Below are 25,240 nucleotides of genomic sequence, written 5' to 3' on the forward strand. Positions count from 1 at the left end.
CTACCGTGCTGCCCCTATGTGAGTGGATATTCACTTAGCGCATGAAGAGGTGAGTTCCACAAACTTGGAGATTCTCTCCACTTTGAGCTGGCAGTTAAGTCTTCCAACACCAGGTTAAAGTCCAACAGGTTTGTTTCAAATCACTAGCTTTCAGAGCACTGCTCCTTCCTCAGGTGAATGAAGGCTCCGAAAGCTAGTGATTCAAAACAAACCTGTTGGACTTTACTGTGTACTGTGCTCACCCCAGTCCAACGGCGGCATCTTCACATCCTGATATATTTCCAAGTCAGGATGGTGAGGGGCTTGCAAGGCAACTTTCAGGGATTATGGGTCTTGGGTTTGGAAGCTGCTGTCTAAGATCAGTAAGAAGTCTTACAACACCAGGTTAAACACCAGCCTGGACAGTTGATAGGATTTCACAACCCCAGGCCAGATGGTGGGGGGTGAATGTAATGCAACATGAATCCCAGGTCCCGGTGCGGCATGTGGTGCAGTGGATAGCACTGGGACTGCGGCGCTGAAGACCCGGGTTTGAATCCCGGCCCTGGGTCACTGTCCGTGTGGAGTTTGCACATTCTCCCCATGTCTGCGTGGGTTTCACCCCCACAACCCAAAGATGTGCAGATTAGGTGCATTGGCCACACTAAATTGTCCCTTAATTGGAAAAAAAATAATTGGGTACTCTAAATTTATTTTAAAAAATGAATCCAAGGTCCCGGTTGAGGCCGTACTCATGTGTACGGAACTTGGCTATAATTTTCTGCTCGACGATTTTGCGTTGCCATGCGTCCTGAAGGCCGCCTTGGAGAACGCTTACCCAAAGATCAGAGGCTGAATGCCCTTGACTGCTGAAGTGTTCCCCCACTGGATGGGAACATTCCTGCCTGGTAATTGTTGCCTGATGTCCATTCATCCATTGTTGCAGCGTCTGCATGGTCTCGCCAATGTACCATCCTTCGGGACATCCTTTCCTGCAGCATATAAGGTGAAAGGTGGTGGACAGGGTTTGTGGGGTTAGGAGGGGAGGTACTCGCTGCATGATTCCTAGCCTCTGACCTGCATTTGTCGCCATTGAACGAACTGTTAATATTTCTGCCGAGTCAAAATGAAATGAAAAATGAAATGAAAAATCGCTTATTGTCACGAGTAGTTTTCAATGAAGTTACTGTGAAAAGCCCCTAGTCGCCACATTCCGGCGCCTGTCCGGGGAGGCTGATACGGGAATCGAACCGTGCTGCTGGCCTGCTTTAAAAGCCAGCGATTAAGCCCAGTGAGCTAAATCAGCCCCTGGTAGGAGCAATAGGAGCATCTTTATTCCTGCTCAGTGTGCCGGCAATTTTCAGCACCTCTGCTCCTGAATGCATTTTGAGGTACATGTACGAGCAAATGTAAGTTATTATATTCAGGTAATATTCGATAGCAGATTCACTGGGGAAGTGGTTGGTGGTTGAATAGTGTTATTGTCTTGAGACCAGTAAAGCAGAGAACCAGGCTGAAGCTCTGGGGACCGGGGTTCCACACGGCAGATTCACTCAGCGACCCAATTCAAGGGCAATTCAGGATGGGTGTAAATGGATAAAGAAAATGTCAATCATGTAACTTTTCCATTCACAGAAACCAATGGGTTTTGACAATGTTTCTATGCGGTTTTAAACCGAGGGCCTTTATGTTTGTAAAGCAAGCGTGATAATCACTACACTACAGAAACAGGGAACAGCGCTTAGCGCATTGACCAATAGTAAACCGTGCGTCCTTATTGCACTGAAGAACCTTCTATTGTCAGAGTGCTATTCGACTGAAAACTTCGGCAAGTGGCAGAGAAATTGCTCTGACATTAGAATCATAAAATGTCAGCACATTAGAAAACCATTCAGAATTAACACATGTGAACTCTGATTGCGATTCCTGCCTGTCTCTATAACAAAATATTTTGCAGGGTATCATTTGGAACTTTGCGGGTATAAGATAATGCATTTGCTTAAATATTGAACAACAAATAGCAAATAGCTGTGCCCAGCAAGGGCAACTCATCTGCAAATTTAGACGAGTAACGTCAATAATGTTTTGAATAAGAGACATTTGGTGCGTGAGGGGAACGTGATAACCAGTACACTGAAAAACAACTGATTGACAATGAGCCCATTGGACTGGTGTTTGGAAAATATGTTGCGTTATCTATAAAAATGAAATTATTCAAATAAATATAGACATTGAAAAAGAGCAAACCGATGAGTCTCAATGTCCTCTCTTTCTGTGATCTTGCATTTTCTCTATTCCAATTATTGCTTTTGAAAAAGGAGTTTCTGCAGAATCCTTGCCCAGTTTGATTTAATGACCAAGTTTCCCCTGGTCCAATGCTCAGAAGATTTGGACATGAAGATGGTGCAGTTTATGATATAAACATGATGTAATTATGTAATTGGTTTCATATAAAATTTACAAAGTATATTTTTCTGCTCAAGCATCTTGTCATTATTTCTGAGTTGATAACAGAATAGAACATAGAACGATACAGCGCAGTACAGGCCCTTCGGCCCACGATGTTGCACCGACATGGGAAGTCAAAAACTAAAGGCCATCTAACCTACACTATGCCATTATCATCCATATGCTTATCCAATAAACTTTTAAATGCCCTCAATGTTGGCGAGTTCACTACTGTTGCAGGTAGGGCATTCCACGGCCTCACCACTCTGCGTAAAAAACCTACCTCTGACGTCTGTCCTATATCTATTACCCCTCAATTTAAGGCTATGTCCCCTCGTGCTAGCCACCTCCATCCGCGGGAGAAGGCTCTCACTGTCCACCCTATCTAACCCTCTGATCATTTTGTATGCCCCTATAAAATCACCTCTTAACCTTCTTCTCTCTAACGAAAACAACCTCAAGTCCATCAGCCTTTCCTCATAAGATTTTCCCTCCATACCAGGCAACATCCTGGTAAATCTCCTCTGCACCCATTCCAAAGCTTCCACGTCCTTCCTATAATGAGGCGACCAGAACTGTACGCAATACTCCAAATGCGGCCGTACCAGAGTTTTGTACAGCTGCAACATGACCTCATGGCTCCGGAACTCAATCCCTCTACCAATAAAGGCCAACACACCATAGGCCTTCTTCACAACCCTATCAACCTGGGTGGCAACTTTCAGGGATCTATGTACATGGACACCGAGATCCCTCTGCTCATCCACACTGCTAAGAATTTTACCATTAGCCATCTAATTACATTTGATCTACATCCTGTTTACAGAGTCTGTCTATTAGAGAGGGAAATGATTTGTAAAGCTTAACAAAACTCTGTAGAGATTACTTTGCTGAAGTAGTTTATTTTATTTGATTTCAAATTAATTTAAACATGTAGACGTGAAGGGCCAGAAAATATCTAAGGGTGAAATGATTTCCTCTCATTCAGTAATAACATCATTCTTATGTTGCTTCGAAAAATATCAAACAATTTTACTCAGGATTGTTCCATTACTCAAAACTTGATATTATTTAATATTTATGCCATCATCTGAAATTGAGACTCTCTGAAATATACAACATTGAATTGCAAACATAACAAAGAAAATAAATCGAGTCACTGGGTAATACAAGTTTCCGTGTGTTCATTTGAGATTGACCACAGTTAGCTTTTAAACACAATCAAATACCTTCATAGGTCAGAGATTTAAGAATGATATGTTCATTATATTTAATCCTCTTTGTTCTGGATATGAAACATTCCGCAGCCTAAATCCCGTTCATGTTAATGAAAGGAGGGGTGACAGCAAATCTGCACTGAGCCTGAATTTCCTCATCCTCCTGAGAGGCTTTTCCTGTTTCTCTGCCACAAAGCCCGATTTTCAAAAAGATCATTCAATTAAATCTCTGCCATTTCCTCTAATTCAGTTACAGTATCGTTTGTGTCTGTCTGTATGAGCATACATTACTATTAGATCAGTTTCAGATGGTGATTTAAAATGTTAATCTCCACCCGTAAATCCATTAAATTCTGTTGTGGACTGAACAAACTGAGAATATCCGAACTGTGTCAAAATGGGATCATCTTGTTCTGATCTTTGCTTCTTCAATATTCACTACCTCCGACTTCTCTGAATGAAGTTTGAGGCTGAGGAGGCCAAATATATATCTAATACATGGGATTCAGATGACATGTGAAACAATCGCATGTTATGCAAACTTCCCTCAAACTAAGCGAGAAGTATTCGATGTTCCTGCCTAGTTTTGAACAGAGGACATTTTGCGGCGTTAGATGAACGTGATAACCACTGCCCCGCAGAAACTGGCGGCAGCGGAGCAGCTAATGGACCTGTGCTATGTTCAACTGCTGAGTCCTCCTCCATCTTCCAATGGCTAGGCTGAGAGGCCATGTCACTTATTAATCTCCTTCACCTTCCCCACATGTTTATTTCTAGCAACATTTTCATTATTTCCTGTTGGGGGACATTTTCTGATACTGGACTATGATATAAATTATAGGGGTCTATGTAACTACAGTTGTGCTCCTATATTACTTTTGAATAGTTCTGATGAGACAAAAGGTGCTCATTGGCTAAGATGCCTGTTTATAAGAGGCAATTTGTAGGAATAGATAGTGTATATACAATACTTAATATCAGAAATACTAAAGACACAAAATGGCCGAACCAGCCACATTCCTGAACAGTAAGTTACAAACTGTGTAACCCGCCTCATGAGAACCAAGCGTGGGTACTTATAGGGCGTATCTCAACAGATGCTGATAACAGCTTCACAGAACAAGGAATACAATGTATCCATAATAGATCAAGTTCTCCAGCTGTAGATAGGACATATCCTTGTGTTAGTTTTGAATGACTTCTGTATGAAGTTAGGGGCGGGTAAGACAACACCCACTTTAACCATATATGTGATAACTGGGATGCTAAGAAAATTGATTGACTGCATGTAATGAATTGTGACACGAATATAGTTGATTGATTGTATGTAAATGAGAATACAAACTAATTCCGCCCCTTGAATCTGTATATTAACCCAATGCGAACCTTAGCTCAAGTGAGAAAGAGTATTGCGAGACTGCGTAGTCTCCAAATCTTTCTCCCAGATCTGAAATAGACTGTTTCTTTACTTACTCAAACAGGCCTTCATGTGAATATTTTCACCTCTAACACTTCCATTGACGTCTCTACCCTTACCATTGTCTCTCTCCCCCCCCCCCCCCCCCCCCAACACACACCACTTGGGCAATCTGCTCCCTGTTCCTAGTCTTCCTCTGACACACTGCTTACTTTTGTTCTGCTGTTAATACATTCTAATCTCTTAACGTGCCACTATCAGCACCTTTCTTAGTGTTGTATGAAGTCTTACAACACCAGGTTAAAGTCCAGCAGGTTTGTTTGGAGTCACTAGCTTTCAAAGCGCAGCTCCTTCATCAGGTGAGTTTCTTAGCCTTGATCACCCCCATTTACATTACTTTTTGCTTTCTGTCCAAGACATTTAGTCATTCTTCACCTATTGCTGGGCCTCTATCCAGTCCCAATTCTCCACGAAGTCTCATGCAACTACCCCCCCCCCATCCACGCCCCACCCACAATAGTTTAAATTATGACCCTGTTTCCAGTTCTCCAGCTTTGACAAAGAGTCACCCAGACTCGGAACGACAGCTGCCATCTCTCTCCACAGAGGCTGTCAACCCTGCTGAGATTGTCCCGTATTTTCCGTTTTTGTTTCTGATTGAAACATCCGCAGTAAGTTGCTTTTATCTTACAATTAGACATGATTGACACAGTTATTTTGTTCATCTGCATCTGTTAATCCATTAAATACTGTTGTGGACGAACAAACTGCGAATATCCGAACTGTCTTAAAGCAGGGAAATCTTTATCAGCTCATTGCTTCTGGAAAATTCAGTACTTCAGACTTTACTGAATCAATTTTTGTGGCTGATGTGAGACTAAATCTCCTATTTCTCTAACATACAAGATTCAGGTAATATTCAGGGACAAACGTATGTTGTGCAAAGTTTTCCTCAGACGAAATGAGAAGCATTTAATGCTTCTGGCAGTTTCGAACCAGGCCCCTTTCACATGTTAGCTCTTTGTGATAAACTCTACGCTACAGAAACAGCTGGCAGCACTGTACCCAATGGCCCTGTGCAACGTTCAACTGCACAGTATTGCCGCAGATTTCAATGGTTTGGCTGAGAAGCCAGGTCACTGATTACAAGAAGACAATTGTTTCTTTAAAACACGTGTCTGAACTTGTAAAACCATAAGATATAGAACTTATATTGAACTTTAGCATTTGTTCAGCTAATATCTAACGGAACAATGCTCTCTGTTCAATCATTAATGCATCATTCTTATCTTCCTGCAGAAAATTTCCACCAATTTCACTCAATATCTGTTTTATTATTCAATGTTGAACATCAGTATATTTATTTGTTATATATGACTTCATTTTGAATTGAATAGCTCTCGAGGCTGCACTCTGAATAACTCTGAAATATGCACCATTGATTTGCAAACATGAGTGACCAAGAAAGCGTGGGTCACTGGTTAATACAAATCCCATGAATCTTTGTTGAGATTGCAGCTATGATGTGGAGGTGCCGGCATTGGACTGGGGTGGACACAGTAAGAAGTCTTACAACACCAGGTTATAGTTCAACAGGTTTGTTTTGAATCACAAGTTTTCAGAGCGTAGCTCCTTCCTCTTCACCTGAGGAAGAAGCTGTGCTCCGAAAGCTAGTGATTCTTAACAAACCTGTTGTGTGCAGACAGCTTTTGAATAGTCAAATATCGTTATATGGAAGATAATTTCAAATTATGTATTGCTTATATTTGACCCCTCTGTGTTTCGATGTGAAGCATTCTGCAGCCTAAATACCGTTCATGTATAAGAAAGGAGGGGTGACAGCAAATCCGCACTGAGCCTGGATTTCCTCATCTCACTGAGAGGCTTTTCCTGTTTCTCCATCATGAAGGCCGAATTTTTTAAAAAGGTGGTTCCGTTAAATCTCTGTCATTTCCTCTAATTCAGTGACAGTATCGGTTGTGTCTGTCTATATGAGCATACAAGTAGATATGTTTTGTACAGTGATTAAAATATTAATCTACGTCTACAAAGCCATTAAATTATTTTGTGAACTGAGCAGACTGCCAAGATCTGCACTTTGTTTTTTCATGTATGGAACGATCTGTCTGGACTGTACGCAGAACAATACTTTTCACTGTACCTCGGTACACATGACAATAAATCAAATCCAATCAAAGAGATAGTTTCTTACTCGTCTTCAGATTGAACAATGAGCTGCCTTAAAAAACTATCCATTTATGGGAGGTGGGGGTCACTAGCGGGGCCAGCATTTACTGCTCATTGCAATTGTCCTTGAACTGTGTGTCTTGCGAGGCTATTTCAGAGGACACTTACAAATAAACAGCAACAGTGCTGCGGATCTGGAATCACTTGTCGGCCAGGCCACGTAAGGAGATCTGATTTCCTAAGGGACATTAGTGAACCAGGTGGGTTTTTACAATAACTATAGAATCATAGAATTTACAGTGCAGAAGGAGCCCATCGAGTCTGCGCCGGCCCTTTTGGAAAGAGCACCCTACCAAACCCCACACTTCCACCCTATCCCCATAAACCACCAACCTTTTTGGACTGATGTCTGACACCACCTACTGGTGGGAGGTCACACTGCTGAGTACATGTAATATTATCTACAGGCTTATCACCACATCTAGTAACTTCTCAAAATTATCGAGTAATTTATTTTTCAATCAAATTCTGATAGCTCTGCAGTTTCTGGCAACATTTTGGTTCATAGTGTTATTTTTTAAACTAAAGATCTAGTCTTTATAATACAATTACCCAATACACCAATTCACTAATGATAATCAATGTTCACTACTGAATAATCATGAATTTAATTAATGTTTTTTTGCTATGAAATCAATACATCGTTAATACAGAAAAGGTACAGAAGGTGAAATGGCTGCAGCAAGCCACATGTTAGAGGTGTAAAAGGGCTTCCTTGACCTTGTCTGGCATCTTTGAATTTGTCTATATATATGTTTCTGGAACATACCTCTTCATTCACCTGAGGAAGGAACAGTGCTCCGAAAGCTCGTGTTTGAAACAAACCTGCTAGACTTTAACCTGGTGTTGTCAGACTTCTTACTGAGCTCATCCCAGTCCAACGCCGGCATCTCCACACCTTGTTACTAATGACAGTGAATACACTATGAAAATAACAATTTTAAAACTAAATGTGATTACACATGCGTACTTACAGCTTCCTACATTACATCAGTGAAGGTTTCAAAAATACTCCATTGGCTTTAAAAGACTTTAAGAGGGCCAATGAAACGTTTTATAGAAATGTACATTTGTCCTAATTATTGGCAAATTAGGATATATTACACTCGGTGTCCTCACCAAAACCATTGACAAACATTGAATCTTAATTTTGTGTAATAACCACGTCATTGACACCATTTCAAATACTCTGTGAACCTCCAGATACACCATATCCACAAAAATACAGCGAGTTGCTGTGGTTTGGAATGCATTGTCGAGAAATGGTACTGGAATCTCATTGGACAGTAAATTCCAAAGGGAATTTGATGCATTCCAAAAATGAAAATAAAATAGTTGAACTAGGAGATTAAATGGGTCCCTGTAAAAAGAGCTAGCATGGGGAAAATGGGCCAAATGGACTCTTCTGTTCTGTAGCTGCCCTTGTGTACATGTAAAGCGAGTGGTAATGACCTGTAACCTACTGCCTATGAGGGTAGGAGATGCAGAGATGACGTAAGGATTGCAATAGGAAATTGGGCAGGCACTGAGAGAAATAAACACACAGGGATTCGGGGAAAGAACGGGGCAATGGCGAGACTGGCTTCCACCACAGGGAGCCGACAGGGTCCCAAAGGGCTGAACGGCTCCATTCCCCACCCTCCAGATGCTGTGATCTCAGGAGAGAAATTCAGCTGCTCCAGTCACTCCAAATAACTGGAGTCCCTCATCCCTGGTGCCATTCTTGTAAATGTCCTCTACACCGTCTCTAACAACTTCACATTTTTCCTAAAGTGTGGGACCCATACATAGGGTTCCATTCTAGAGGGATAGAATTGAAAAGCACAGAGGAATCAGGGTTAGACTACACTGGGAGCACTGTCCATTTAGAAAATGGAAATAGAGACACTGAAGAAGGTGCAACAAAGATTCATAATATACAGAACTGAGAGCATTGAACACTCAGGAAACGCTGGGGCTGATTTTTTCTGGTAAAGAGAAAACAGATGGGTGACCTGGTGGAAGTCTTTAAGATTATGAAGGGATTCAATAATCCAATACGAATTTCAGTAAGACCATAAGACATAGGAGCGGAAGTAAGGCCATTCGGCCCATCGAGTCCACTCCACCATTCAATCATGGTTGATTTCAACTCCATTTACCCGCTCTCTCCCCATAGCCCTTAATTCCTCGAGAAATCAAGAATTTATCAATTTCTGTCTTAAAGACACTCAACGTCCCGGCCTCCACCGCCCTCTGTGGCAATGAATTCCACAGACCTACCACTCTCTGGCTGAAGAAATTTCTCCTCATCTCTGTTCTAAAGTGACTCCCTTTTATTCTAAGGCTGTGCCCCCGCGTCCTAGTCTCCCCTGCTAATGTAAACAACTTCCCTACCTCCATCCTATCCAAGCCATTCATTATCTTGTACGTTTCTATTAGATCTCCCCTCAACCTCCTAAACTCCAATGAATATAATCCCACGATCCTCAGACGTTCATCGTATGTTAGGCCTACCATTCCTGGGATCATCCGTGTGAATCTCCGCTGGACCCGCTCCAGTGCCAGTATGTCCTTCCTGAGGTGTGGGGCCCAAAATTGCTCACAGTAGACCCCTCTTTACCAGCGAGTGGTGGGAATCTGGAACTCACTACCACAGCAAGTGGTTGAGGTGAACAGCATGAATCCATTGAACAGGAAGCTAGGTACATACATGAGATAGAAACAATAGGAGATGCTGATGGGGGATGTAGAGGGGTGGAGGGAGGATCACGTGGAGCATAAATACCGACACAGACCATGGCTAACCTCAGCCGGTATGGGAATTTAACCTGTGCTGTTGGTGTCACTCAGCACGAACCAGCCATCCAGGCAACTGAGCTAACCAATCCCCGTGTAAATCTGTAATAATTCCTTCAATATTAGTGATTGCCTGACTCCCACCATACTATTTAATGTAGTTTCCCAGTGCACCTCAGATAACTTGCCCCTCATACCCTGATAGTTTTCTTCTGTGAGAAGCTCCACGATAAATTAAACAAAAGAACCATGTAAGCACCATAGCCCATCTTCATGGCAATGTGGCATGAGTTTTGGGGTTCCCAAACAGAAATGGTAATAAAACATCTCTAACCTCCAAACTCCCTTTCACTTTTTGATCCTTGTGAAATGTGCAACCAGATATTCGCAAGAAGGCTCAGAGAGAATCAGCCCATTGGAGACAAAGCCGTGAGACCGGCCAGTCCAGCAGAAAGAAACTCTCTGACCAGCCCCATTGACCAACAGAATGAACAAAATACAGTCCTGGATGTAATTCAGAACAGAAAAAATAACAGCAGAATCCAATCCCTGTAATCAGTTGTGAACCTGTTGGTCAGAAAGTGCGATGAATTACAAAATCCCTTCGCACATTGAGAGCAGGTGAACGGTCTCTCCCCAATATGAACTCCCTGGTGTGACTGCAGACGGCATAACCGAGTGAATCGCGCAAATAGAGGTAAACGGGAGTGAGATCATCGGGATTCTGGAGACATGGCTGCAGGATGACCAGGGATGGGAACTGAATATATTCAGTATTTAGGAAGAACAGACAAAAAGGAAAAGGCAGTGGAGTGGCAGTGCTGGTTAAAGAGGAAACTAATGCAATAGTGAGGAAGGATATTAGCTCCAACAATGTGGAATCTGTATGGGTAGAACTGAGAAATACCAAGGGGAAAATATAAAAGGCTGATTGTAAAAGTATCTGTCGGTATGTGAAAAGATTGGTGAAGCCAAAGGTTCCTTACAGTCAGAAACAGGGGAATGTATAATAGTGGACAAAGAAATTGCTGAGCAAATAAATACATAATTTGGTTCTGTCTTCAGAAATGAGGGCACAAATCTGATACCAGAAATGTTGGGGAACGCAGGATTTAGTGAGAGGGAGGAATTGAAGGAGATTAATATTATTAGAGAAATGATGTTTGCAAAATTGATGGGATTGAAGGTTGATGAATCCCTAGGGCCTGATAATCTGCATCCCAAAGTAGTTAAGGAAGTGGCTCTAGAAATAGTGGATGCATTGGTGGTCATCTTCCAGGATTCTATAGACTCTGGAACAGTTCCTGCAGATCGAAGGGTGGCTTATGTAACTCCACGATTTAAAAAGGGAGATACGGAGAAAAATTGGGGAATTCTCGATCAGTAAGCCTGACCTCGGCAGTGGGGAAATTCGAGAATCCATTATCAAATATTTTATAGCAAAGCACTTTGAAATCAATGGCAGGATTGGACAGAATCAGCATGGATTTATGAAGGGGAAATCATGCTTGACAAACCTACTGGAATTCTTCGAGGGTATAACTGGTGGAGTTGACGCGGGGGAGCCAGTGGATGTGGTATATTTGGACTTTCAGAAGGCGTTTGACAAAGTCCCACATAAGTGTTTAGTGCGTAAAATTAAAGAACATGGGATTAGGGGTAGTGTATTAAGATGGATAGAAAACTGGTTGGCAGACAGGAAAGAAAGTGTCGGAATTAATGGGTCTTTTTCAAATTGGCAGGCAGTGACGGGGTACCTCAGGGATCGGTGCTAGGACCCCAGATATTCACAAGATATATGACATTTTTTTAAAAATTGAAAGTACCCAATTCTTTCTTTCAAATTAAGGGGCAATTTAGCGTGCCCAATTCACCTACCCTGCACATCTTTGGGTTATGGGGGCGAGACCCACGCAGACACGGGGAAAATCTGTCTGTACACGGACAGTGACCTGGTGCCAGGATTGAATCCTGGTCCTCATCGCCGTGAGGCAGCACTGTTCCACCCTATATATTAATGATTTAGATGAGGGAACAAAATGCAATATCTCAAAATTTGCAAACAACACCAAGATGCGTGGGAGGGTGAGCTGGGAGAGGTTGCAGAGATCCTTCAGTGTGATTTGGACAAGTTGAGTGAATGGGCAAATGAATGGCAGATACGGTATAATTTGGAGAAATGCGAGGTTATCCACTTTAGTAGCAAAAACAAGGCGGCAGATTATTAGCTGAATGGCCAATAATTAGGAGAGGGGAATGTGCAACGAGACCTGGGTGTCCTTGTACACCAGTCACCGTTTTGGTCTCCTTATCTGATGAAAGAAGTTCTTGCTCTAAAGGGAGTGCAGCGAAGGTTTACCAGACTGATTCCTGGTATGGTGGGACTGAGGTATGAGAGAGTGAATCAGTTAGCTTTGGATTCGCTGGAGTTCAGAAGAATGAGCCCCCCCCCCCCCCCCCGTTTTTATAGAAACCTATAATATTCCAACAGGAGTTGATAGGGGAGATGCAGGAAAGATTTTCCTGACAGTGGGAGTGTACAGAACCAGAGGTCGCAGTCTGAGGATATGAGGTAGACCATTTAGGACAGAGATGAGGAGTAATTTCTTCATCCAGAGAGTGGTGAGCCTGTGGAATTTGTTACCACAGGAAATAGTTGAGGCCAGTACATTATGGTTTAAAGAAGCAGTTAGATATAGCACTGAGGGCGAAGGGAATCATAGGATATGGAAGGGAAAGCGGGATTAGGCTATTGAGTTGATGATAAGCCATGATCTGAATGAATGGTGCAGCAGGTCTGAAGGGCCAAATGGCCTCTTCCTGCTCCTATTTTCTATGTTTCTATGTAATCCCATTCCACACTATGAGCAGATGAATGGCTTCTCCCCAGTGTGAACTCGCTGGTGTGTCTGCAGGTTGTATAAACATGTGAATCTCTTCCCACAGAGGGAGCAGGCGAACGGCCTCTCCCCAGTGTGAATTCGCTGATGTCTCAGCAGGCTGGATGAATCAATGAATCCCTTCCCACACTGAGAGCAGCTGAATGGCCTCTCTCCAGTGTGAACTCGCTGGTGTGCCTGCAGGTGAGATAATTGAGTGAATCCCTTCCCACACTGCGAGCAGGTGAATGGTCTCTCTCCAGTGTGAACGCGCTGGTGTGCCTGCAGGTTAGATAACCGAGTGAATCCCTTCCCACACTGAGAGCAGGTGAATAGCCTCTCCCCAGTCTGAACTCGCTGGTGTGCCTGCAGGTTGGATGAATTAATGAATCCCTTCCCACACACAGGGCAGGTGAATGGCCTTTCACCAGTGTGAACTCGCTGGTGTGTCTGCAGGGTGGATGAATTAATGAATCCCTTCCCACACTGGGAGCAGGTGAATGGCCTCTCTCCAGTGTGAACTCGCTGGTGTGTCTGCAGACTGGATAGCTGTGTGAATCCCTTCCCACACTGAGAGCAGATGAATGGCCTCTCCCCAGTGTGAATTCGCTGATGTCTCAGCAGGGTGGATGAATTAATGAATCCCTTCCCACACTGAGAGCAGGTGAATGGCTTCTTCCCAGTGTGAACCTGCTGGTGTTTCTGTAGGCTGGATGAATCAACAAATCCCTTCCCACACTGAGAGGTGGTGATTGGCTTCTCCCCAGTGTGAACTCGCTGGTGTGCCTGCAGGTGAGATAACTGAGTGAATCCCTTCCCACACTGAGAACAGGTGAATGGCCTCATCCCAGTATGAATTCGCTGGTGTGCCTGCAGGGCGTATAAATGGCTGAATCCCTTCCCGCACTGGGAGCAGGTGAACGGCCTCTCTCCAGTGTGACTGCGGCGATGAATCTCCAGCTGAGATGGGGCTCTGTATCTCTTCCCACAGTCCCCACATTTCCACGGTTTCTCCATGTTTTGAGTCTGCTCGTGTCTCTCCAGATTGGACAATCAGTGGAAGACTTGTCTACAAACAGAACATGTGCACTGTCTCACCTCAACTGTGAATGGTGTGATGTTTTTCCAGGCTGTCTAACTGGTTAAAGCTCTTTCCACAGTCAGTTGACTGGAACTCTCTCACTCGGGTGTGTGTTGTGTGGGTCTCGGTGATTTTCCAGTCACACTGATGTTTCCACAGTCAGTTCACTGGAACACTCTCACTCGGGTGTGTGTTGTGTGGGTCTCGGTGCTTTTCCAGTCACATTAACGTTGAAAATCTTTTGAAGCCGACAGATCGGACAAACATTTCTCCTTCTCACGATGATATTCAGATCAGAATGAATCGAGTGAGTTTGTCATTTCGAAACGTGACGTTTGAGACTTTTGTCTGTAATTCGCCTCTTCCAATATCCTTTAAAAACAATTTACAAAAGTCATCATTGTTAGTACAAGATAGAAACTCAGAATAGACAATTCTAGTTCCTATGGAACATTATTTCCTCTCTCGGTCTCCAAAAGCTGTAAATCTCCGTCCCACACACTCTCCCTCCATTCTCACTCTGCTGTATCTAATATTCACCCTCCCTATTCTCCAGAAGGTGCTGATTCATGTTGATTGGGCTGGTTTAGCACACTGGGCTAAATCGCTGGCTTTTAAAAGGAGAACAAGGCAGGCCAGCAGCACAGTTCAATTCCTGTACCAGCCTCCCCGAACAGGCACCAGAATGTGGCGACTAGGGGCTTTTCACAGTAACTTCATTTGAAGCCAACAATGAGCAATTTTCATTTCATTTGGCAGATGCCTGCTTCTTGATCAGGACACAGAGATTATAATAGGATCAAGAGTAGGCCATTCGGCCCACTGAGTCTGCTCAACCATTCAATGAGATCCTTGACCGATCTACCTCAGCACCATTTTCACCACACGATCCCCACATCCCTCGATATCTTCAAAATCTAGAAACCTATCAATATTTGCCTTGAACATACCTGACCACTGAGGCTCCACATCCCTATGGGGTAGAGAATTCCAAAGCTTCACCACATCCTCGAGTGAAGAAATCCCTTCTCATCTCAGCTTTCACCCGGAGGAAACCCACCCAGTGAAATCCGGAGAGCAGGATTGGCTTCCTTTTCTTTCCATCTCTGCCACCGCTTTGCATCATCAATAAGACATTGGGACTGAAAGACTAATCCAGTTTGATGGACAAGTTGTCTCCATTCTGAACAATGGGGAACAAGCTCCTCCCACTCATTGAAACTCCGCCCCGACAAAGATGAGAAACGCGCATGCGCCCTCATGCACAACCAATAAAGATGGCGGCCGTTAACGTGAGCTGAAATGAGGAGCTGCAGCTCCGCTCGGTCCAAACTGGGTCGGGTAACTTTTCCCAGGTTTGCGGCTTACAACAGCTTTACACACCGTTTCCGCCCGCCCCCGCGATCTCTCGCTCCCTCCGTATTGTTAAACGCCCTTTACGAATTTCGGATCTGAGGGCACAACCCTACTCCTTCGCCATTACCCACACTGCGCATGCTTCAATCACAGCGGGCCCCGCCCCTCGTTCACTCTTATTGGTTGGAGGACCAACTGCTCCCCTTCGTCCTCCAGACCTGCCCCTCCTCTTCCTATTGATCGGGAGCTGCCGTCAATCACCCGGGCATTGTGATGGTTCCAGATGGTGAGAGCGGCCACAGGCTCAGGCTGACTGGCTGATTGTCCGATAATAACAGTGAGAGTCTCAGTGGGACAATCAGACAATAATAGTGGAGATGGGGCCCAGAGGGGAAACAGCAAAGGATTCACTCACTTTGAGAGTAACAAACACAGTATCTGTCCCCATAATAAGAATCAGGCTGCAGTGTGTGTGAGTGAACATATCATTGGATCCAATGTAGAATTATAAGAGTCCCCTCAGTGCAGAAGGGGGCCATTCGGCCCATCGAATCTGCACCTGAGCGAAATCGCTGGTTTTTCAAGCAGACCAAGCAGGCCAGCAGCACAGTTCGATTCCCATACCAGTCTCCCCGGACAGGCGCCGGAATGTGGCGACTAGGGGCGTTTCACAGTAACTTCATTGAAGCCTACTCGTGGCAATAAGCGATTTTCATTTCATTTCATTTCATATGAAATATCACCCTACCTGGGCCAATCTAGGGTGGCATGGTAGCACAGTGGGTAGCACTGTTGCTTCCCAGATCTAGGGTCCCAGATAATAACTCTGTCACTGTTATTATTGGACAATAACCTGCCTGTCATTCCAATGCTGATGGGCTGGTTTAGCTCACAAGGCTAAATCGCTGGCTTTTAAAGCAGACCAAGCAGGCCAGCAACACAGTTCGATTCCCATACCAGCCTCCCCCGACAGGCGCTGAAATGTGGCGACTAGGGGCTTTTCACAGTAACTTCATTGAAGCCTACTCGTGCCAATAAGCGATTTTCATTTCATTTCATTTGACTCTGTTACTGTTATTATCAGACAATAACCTGCCTGTTATTCAAATGCTGGTGTATGTTACTCTGTTACTGTTATTATTAGACAATAATAGTAGGGCAAGATGCAAGGTAGCAATGATAATTTTATGTTTCTGTGTTATAGTCAGTGTCACTGGGAGGTGTGCGATAAAATAGTAATGGAAACATCAATACAGAGACACGTGTGACTGACTCCACCTAATTCAGAACTGTTCTACCTAAGGTGAGAGCAATGAGGACATGGGGAACTCCAAAGATTTCTGGTGTCTGAGGTGCATCCGTAGAGGAACTGAAATCATTCTAGTGGTTCTCGATTTACAGTCACACAGGAAATATATCTGACAGCTAAAACCAAAGTTTTAGCTTTGAGACACATTGTGATTGAAAAGATCAAATGTTAAAACATCAGGAGAGGAAAATTCAGACTGTCACAAAGGGCATCATTGCTGTCACAAAGGGCATCATTGCTGCCTCACAGCACCATGGACCCTGGTTCCAGCCTTGGGTGACTGTCTGTGTGGAGTTCGCACTTTCTCCCAGTGTCTGCATGGGTTTCCTACCACCATTCAAAGATTTACAACTTAGGTGGATTGACCTTTTTTTAAAAAAATAATTTTTATTCAAATTTTCACAATATATCAATAACAAAATACAAAAGGAAGCAAGAGAACAACCCCCCCCCCCCCCCCCCCCCCCGCCATATATACAGAAATAAATAAATTAGCACCTGCCATTGACATTGAGCAAATATACACGCCCCTTCAAAGCAAAACAAAAAGACAACCCCCCCCCCCCGCTCCCGGGTTGCTGCTGCTGCTCTTGGCCTTTTTCTACCGTTCTGCCAGGAATGGTTGCCACCTCCCACCTCCTAAAAAACCCCTGTACTGATCCCCTCAGGGAAAATTTCACCCTCTCCAATTTGATGAACCCCACCATGTCATTGATCCAGGCCTCCACGCTTGGGGGTCTCGCATCCTTCCACTGAAGAAGAATCCTCCACCGGGCTACCAGGGCCGCAAAGGCCAGAATGCCGGCCTCTTTCGCCTCCTGCACTCCCGGCTCCACTGCAACCCCAAATATTGTGAGCCCCCAGCCCGGCCTGACCCTGGAACCCACCACCCTCGAAATCGTCCTCACTACGCCCTTCCAAAAGTCCTCCAATCCTGGACATGCCCAAAACATATGGGTGCGATTCACTGGGCTCCCTGAGTATCTAACACACCTGTTCTCACTCCCAAAAAACCGGCTCATCCTTGTCCCTGTCATGTGAGCCCTATGCAGCACCTTAACTTGTATGAGACTGAGCCTCGCGCAAGAAGAGGAGGAATTCACCCTCCCTAGGGCGTCAACCCACGTCCCCTCCTCGATCTCCTCACCCAGCTCCTCCTCCCACTTACCCTTCACCTCCTCCACCGAGGCCTGTTCCTCCTCCTGCATCACCTGATACGTTGCCGAGATCCATCCTCCCCTCTCCAACCCACACCCCCGAGAGCACCCTGTCCTGGACCCCGCGTGGCGGAAATAGTGGAAACTCCGCCACTTGCCGCCTGACAAATGCCCTTACCTGCATATACCTGAAGGTGTTCCCCGGGGGGAGCACGAACTTCTCCTCCAGCTCACCCAGGCTCGCGAACTTCCCATCCACAAACAGGTCCCCCATCCTCTTAATACCTACCCTGTGCCAACTCAGGTACTCGCCGTCAATTCTCCCGGGACAAACTGGTGGTTCACCCGTATCGGGAACCCCACCGAGGCCCCCACCTCCCCCCTGTGCCATCTCCATTGCCCCCAAATTTTGAGGATAGCCTCCACCACCGGTCTCGTGGTATACCTCGTTGGAGGGAGCGGCAGCGGCGCCATCACCAGCGCCTCCAGGCTCGTGCCCACCCAGGACGCCATCTCCATCCTTTTCCAGGCTGCCCCCTCCTCCTCCATCACCCACTTGCGCACCATCGCCGCGTTGGCAGCCAAGTAATATCCACAGATGTTGGGCAGCGCTAGCCCTCCGCCCCCATCATCCCTACCTCGCTCCAGGAACACCCTTCTCAACCTCGGGGTCCCCTGCACCCACACAAACCCCATAATACTCCTATTAACCCGCCTGAAGAAAGGCCTTCAGGATAAGGATGGGGAGGCACTGGAACAGGAACAGAAATGATGGGAGCACCGTCATCTTGACTGACTGCACCCTACCCGCCAGCGACTGCGGCGACATGTCCCACCTCTTAAACTCCTCCACTTTCTCCACCAGCCTCGTGAGGTTAAGCTTGTGCAAGGCCCCCCAACTCCCAGCCACCTGGATCCCCAAGTACCTGAAGCTACTCTCTGCCCTTTTTAGTGGGAGCTCACCAACCCCCCCCCCCCCCCCTCCTGGTCCCCTGGGTGAACTTCGAACAACTCGCTCTTCCCCATGTTGAGCTTGTACCCTGAGAAGTCACCAAACTCCCTAAGAATCCTCATTACCTCCGGCATCCCCCCCACAGGGTCCGCCACATACAACAACAAGTCATCCGCATAGAGCGACACTCGGTGCTCCTCCCTACCTCGCACCAGCCTCCTCCAGTTCCTCGACTCCCTCAACGCCATGGCCAGGGGTTCAATTGCCAGTGCAAAGAGCAGGGGGGACAAGGGTCACCCCTGCCTCGTCCCTCCGTATAGCCGAAAATACTCCAACCTCCTCCTATTCCTGGCCACACTCGCCACCGGGGCCTCATATAACAGCCTCACCCACCTGACGAGCCCCTCCCCAAACCCAAACCTTTTCAGCATCTCCCACAAGTACCCCCACTCTACCCTATCGAAGGCCTTCTCCGCATCTAGCGCCACAACTATCTCCGCCTCCCCTTCTACCGCCGGCATTATAACATTCAAGAGCCTCCGTATGTTAGTATTCAACTGCCTCCCTTTCACGAACCCTGTTTGATCCTCGTGAATAACCTGTGGCACACAGTCCTCTATCCTCGTGACTAACATCTTCGCCAACAACTTGGCGTCTACATTTAAGAGTGAGATCGGCCTGTATGACCCACACTGCAGGGGACCATTGTCCCGCTTAAGGATCAAGGAAATCAGTGCCCGAGACATCGTCGGAGGCAAAGCCACTCTTTCCCTTGCCTTGTTGAAGGTCCTAACCAAAGCCTAGCAGGTCCGCATACGTCTTATAGAATTCGACCGGGAACCCATCCGGCCCCGGTGCCTTCCCCGACTGCATGCTCTCTATCCCTTTGACCAACTCCTCCAGCCCAGCCGGCGCCCCCAGTCCCTCCACCTGCCCCTCCTCCACCCTCGGAAATCTCAGCCGGTCCAGAAAACGCCCCATCCCTCCCTCCTCCAATGGGGATTCGGACTGATACAGTTCCTCATAGAAGTCCCTGAAGACCCCATTGATGCCTACCCCACTTTGCACCACATTCCCTCCCCTATCCTTAACTCCACCGATCTCCCTAGCCGCATCTCGCTTCCGAAGCTGGTGCGCCAGCATCCTATTCGCCTTTTCCCCATATTCATACACTGCCCCCTGTGCCTTCCTCCACTGCACTTCCGCCTTCCTGGTGGTCAACAGGTCGAATTCGGCCTGGAGACTACGCTGCTCCCTAAGCAATCCCTCCTCCGGAGCCTCCTCGTACCTCCTGTCCACCGTCACCATCTCCCTCACCAACCTCTCCCTCTCTCTCTGCTCTCTCCTCGCCCTGTGGGCCCGAATGGAGATCAACTCTCCCCTAACCACTGCCTTCAGCGCCTCCCAGACTATCCCCACTCGGACCTCCCCATTGTCGTTGGCCTCCAGGTACCTCTCAATACATCCTCGGACCCGCCCGCCCACCTCCTCGTCCGCCAGCAACCCCACCTCTGAGCGCCAAAGCGGGCGCTGGTCTCTCTCTTCCCCCAGCTCGAGGTCCACCCAATGCGGGGCATGATCAGAAATGGCTATCGCCGAGTACTCAGTATCCTCCACTCGTAATCAGCGCCCTACTCATAACAAAGAAATCAATCCGGGAATAGGCCTTATGAACGAAAGAACAGAAGAATTAAAATTCCCAGGCCCGCGGTCTCGCAACCCTCCATGGTCTACCCCTCCCATCTGGTCCATAAACCCGCACAGCACCTTAGCCGCCGCCGGATCCTACCCGTCCTAGATCTAGAGTGATCCATTGCCGGATCCAGTACCATGTTAAAATCCCCCATTATCAGGCCCCCTGTCTGGGATCCGGCTCAGCATGCGCCGCATGAAACCTGCATTGTCCCAGTTCGGGGCGTATACATTGACCAGCACCAACCGCTCCCCCTGCAGCTTGCCGCTCACCATCACATACCTACCACCATTGTCTGCCACAATGCTCGACGCCTCGAACGACACCCTCTTTCCCACCAAGATCGCCACCCCCCGATTTTTGCATCCAGCCCCGAATGAAACACCTGGCCTAACCACCCCTTCCTCAATCGAACCTGATCCGCCACCTTCAGGGGCGGCTCCTGAAGCATGACCACATCCGCCTTCAGCCCCTTCAGGTGCGCAAACACGCGGGCCCGTTTAACCGGCCCATTCAGTCCCCTTACATTCCAGGTTATCAGCCGGATCAGGGGGCTACCCGCCCCTTCCCCCACCGACTAGCCATAACCCCGGTCAGCAAACTAGCGCACATTCCCGGTCAGCAAACCGGTGGAACCGCACCAGCACCGCCCGCGGCGGCTAATTAGGCTTGGACCTCCTCGCCAATACTCTGTGGGTCCCCTCCAGCTCCAGGGGCCCCTGAAAGGACCCTGCTCCCATCAGCGAATTTAACATGGTGACCACGTAGGCCCCCATGTCCGATCCCTCCAGCCCCTCCGGGAGGCCCAGGATCTGCAGATTCTTCCGCCTCGACCAGTTCTCCATCTCTTCGAACCTCTCCTGCCATTTTTTATGGAGCGCCTCATGCGCCTCCACCTTCACCGCGAGGACCAAGATGACGTCCTCGTTTCCGGAGACCTTTTGCCGGACCTCTCGGATCGCCACCCTCTGGGCCGTCTGGGTCTCCAGCAGCTTATCAATAGAAGCCTTCATCGGCTCCACCAGGTCTGCTTTAAGCTCCCTAAAGCAGCGCTGAAGAGCCTCCTGTTGCTCCTGCACCCACTGCATCCACGCTGCCTGGTCTCCGCCCGCCGCCAATCCCTCATTCACTATTCCTTTATCTGATTCTATACAATCCCTTACTCACTATTCCTTTATCTGATTCTATACAATCCCTCATTCACTATTCCTTTATCTGATTCTATACAATCCCTTACTCACTATTCCTTTATCTGATTCAATACAATCCCTTGTACAGTTTAAAACTGAGGCTAATGAGAGGTTAAAGGTAGGCGGCACATGACACAGTAGCTAGCACTGCTGCCTACAGCGCTGAGGACCTGAGTTCGTATCCCAGCTCCGGGTCACTTCCATGTGGAGTTTGCACATTCTCCCCGTCATTGCCTGGGTTTCACCCCAGAACACAAAGATGTGCAGGTTAGGTGGATTTGCTATGCTAAATTGCCCCTTAATTGGAAAATATAAATAAATAAATAAGTGGGGACTGTAAATTTATTTTTTTTAAATCAGAGGTTAAAGGTTTCTCGCTACTAATTTTATTTATTTTTCATTCAAGGGAAGTGGATTTCGCTGACAAGGCCAACATTTATTGTCCATCCCCAATTGCCCCTGAGAATATGGTGGTGAGCTGCCTTCTTGAACGCTACAGTTCCTGTGGTGTAGGTAAACCCACAGTGCTGATAGGGAGGGAATTCCAGGAGTTTGACCCAGTGTTATGGGAGAGGTGTTTTCAGAACCCCAAAATGTATCATGGAGTTCAACCAACCCCCACCTTTAATGGATTGTTGCTTTTGAAGCACACAGCTTGTTCCCCAGGTGTGGTATTACAATTATGGACACGTGGTTTTTAAAACAAAACAATGTTTATTCCATGAACTCAAAATAACCTTTTAAATAAACATTGGATCTCTTAACATCCCTTACTTCAAAGATACCTCCGAAAATAATACAACACTACCCAATCCTCCAAACTGTTCCTTTACACATCCAAAAGACTTAACAAATCCTTCAAACAGAAGCACATACGATTTATATTCAATACTGAGACCTTTTTACAATTCCGATTTCACCAAAGGATTAAGAGATAGCCCTTCATGGCAGAGATCACCAACAATGCAGCTCACAGCCACTCCCACGCTTTTTTGTCAAACTGAAACTGAAACTCCGAAAAAGCAGAAGTGAGCTCAGCTTCCCCCCCCCCCCCCCACGTGACATCACTTCAGTAATATGATCAGCTCCATTTCTTAAAGGTACATTTCTTAAACATCCAATTCTTCAAGGTACTCTCACATGACACCCAGCGATAGTAAAGAATTGATGATATGTTTCCAAGTCTGTATTGTGAGTGACTTGGAGGGAAGCTTTCAGATGGTGGCGATCCCTTGTATCTGTTGTCCTTCTAGACGGCACAGTGTGTGGGTTCAGAAGGTGCTGTCCAAAGAGCCGTGGTTAGTTCCTACAGTCCATCTTGTGGATGGTACAATCTGCTGCTATTGTGCATCATTGGTGGTGAGATTGAATGTTTGTGGATAGCTTTCTAATAAAGGTGGCTCCTTTATCTTGGATGGTGTTGAGCTTCTTGAATGGTGTTGGACCTACACTCATCCAGGTTGGTGGAGAATATTCCATTAGACTACTTACTTGTGCCTTGTAGATGGTGGATGGGCTTTGGGGAGTCAGGTGTGTTATTAGCCACAGGCTTCCCAGCCTCTGAACTACTCTTGTAGCCACAGTATTCATATGGTTAGTCCAGCTGAGTTTCTGGCCAATGGTAAATGCCAGGATGTGGATAGCGGGGGATTCAGCAATGCTGTCATTGAAAGTCAAGAAGCGATGATTAGGTTCTAATTGGAGGGGATCATTGTGTGGCCAGAATGTCAGTTGTCACTTCCCAGCCCTGGCGAGATATTGTCCAGGTCTTACTGCATTTGAACATGGACTGCTTCAGTATCTGAGGAGTGATGAATGGTGCTGAACATCAGTAATCCTGACCTTATGCTGGAGGAAGGTTGTTGATGAACCTGTTAAAGACGGTTGGGCCTCGGACAATAACCTGGAGATCTCCTGCAGTGATGTCCTGGAGCTGAGATGACTGACCTCAACAATGACAACCATCTTCCTCTGTGCTCGATATGATTCCATCTTTATCTTCATTGCACATTCTTTCCATAAACGGTAACTAATGTTTTACATTTTCCAGTAAGTAAAATTCAGTCTTGGTATATAACTACTCATTGATTATTGATTCATTAATTACCATTAGAATTAAGGATCACTACTTATTCAATCTTCTGTTACTGACAGGTAAGTAGTGAATACAGTAATCTTTAATGAATACAGGCATCAACTCACACTTTTCAGGCTTAAATTCCATTTGCCACAGATCTGACCAGCGTGTCTACATCATCCTGTATTAGAAAAACTGAGAGCATTTAACCCTTAGGAAAGGCAGGGGCTGCTTTTCTTTAAAAAAAGAGAAGACTTAAGTGTGACCTGATGCAAGTCTTTAAGATTGTGCAGGCGTTCAATAATCCAATAGGGATTTCAGGAGTAACCTCTTTCCCCAGCGAGTGGTGAGAATGTGGAACTCACTCCAACAGCGAGTAGTTGAGGTGAACAGCACGAATACATTGAAGGGGAAGCTGGATCCATACATGAGGGAGAAAGGAATAGAAGGAGATGCTGATGGGGGAGATGTAGAGGGGTGGGTGGAGGCTCATGTGGAGCATAAATACTGACACAGACCAATTGATCCAACCGGCCTGGCCCAGTGCTGTCGACTCAATGCAACAGAGACAAATGTATTTATTTTCTAGCTACCTGCAATGTTGTAAAAACACTATTTACTATCCAGGATAAAATAAATGTCCTCCATAAACTATTGTGGATACTTTCCATGGAAATGTGCTCTATCAGGTTCAATGAACATCAGCCCACTGGAAGCAGAGTAGCGAGACCGGCCAGTCCAGCAGAAAGAAACGCTCCGACCCTACCACTCAACTGTCAGAATGAACATGGTTCCGTCTTGGATGTGATTAACAGCAGCAAAAATAGCAGAACCCAAGTAATTACTTGTGAACTCGCTGATGTGTCTTCAGGTGAGATGGCTGAATGAATCCCTTCCCACACTTAGAGCAGGTGAACGGTCTCTCCCCAGTGTGGACTCGCTGGTGTGTTCGCAAGTTGAATGAATTAATGAATCCCTTCCCACACACAGAGCAGGTGAACAGCCTTTCCCCAATGTGAATCTGCTGGTGTGTCAGCAGGTGGGATGATCGAGTGAATCCCTTCCCACACTGAGAGCAGGTGAACAGCCTCTCCCCGGTGTGAAATCGCTGGTGAGTCAACAGGGTGGATGAATCATTAAATCGCTTCCCACACTGAGAGCAGGTGAATGGCCTCTCCCCGGTGTGAACTCGCTGATGAGTCAACAGGGTGGATGAATCATTAAATCGCTTCCCACACTGAGAGCAGTTGTATGGCCTTGACCCGGTGTGAATTCGTTGGTGTGTCCGAAGACTGGATGACGTTCTAAATGTCTTTACACAGTGAGAGCAGCTAAATGGTCTCTCCTCAGTGTGAATGCGCTGGTGGACCCTCAGATCAGCAGCTATTTTGAAACAACTCTCGCAGGTCGAACATTTGAAAGGTCTCTCGTTGGTGTGAGTGACATGATGTGCCAGCAGG

At 46.3% G+C, this 25,240-nt stretch overlaps 1 protein-coding gene and 1 long non-coding RNA gene across 2 annotated transcripts; one reads left to right on the forward strand and one right to left on the reverse strand.

Moving 5' to 3' along the window:
• Positions 1–13,040: 13,040 nt before the first annotated feature.
• LOC119961205 (zinc finger protein 229-like) lies at positions 13,041–24,990 on the reverse strand (the record flags this gene model as incomplete). Its single annotated transcript, XM_038788661.1, has 2 exons — positions 13,041–13,901; positions 24,796–24,990. Coding segments are annotated over 2 exons (1,056 nt in total), but the record flags the coding sequence as incomplete, so codon positions are not given.
• LOC119961206 lies at positions 15,327–22,155 on the forward strand. The gene is made up of 3 exons (XR_005459615.1): positions 15,327–15,401; positions 16,607–16,705; positions 22,110–22,155. It is a non-coding gene; the product is annotated as an uncharacterized LOC119961206 (long non-coding RNA).
• Positions 24,991–25,240: the final 250 nt, after the last annotated feature.

Source organism: Scyliorhinus canicula, unplaced genomic scaffold, assembly GCF_902713615.1.
Source record: "Scyliorhinus canicula unplaced genomic scaffold, sScyCan1.1, whole genome shotgun sequence".
NCBI lineage: Eukaryota > Metazoa > Chordata > Chondrichthyes > Carcharhiniformes > Scyliorhinidae > Scyliorhinus > Scyliorhinus canicula.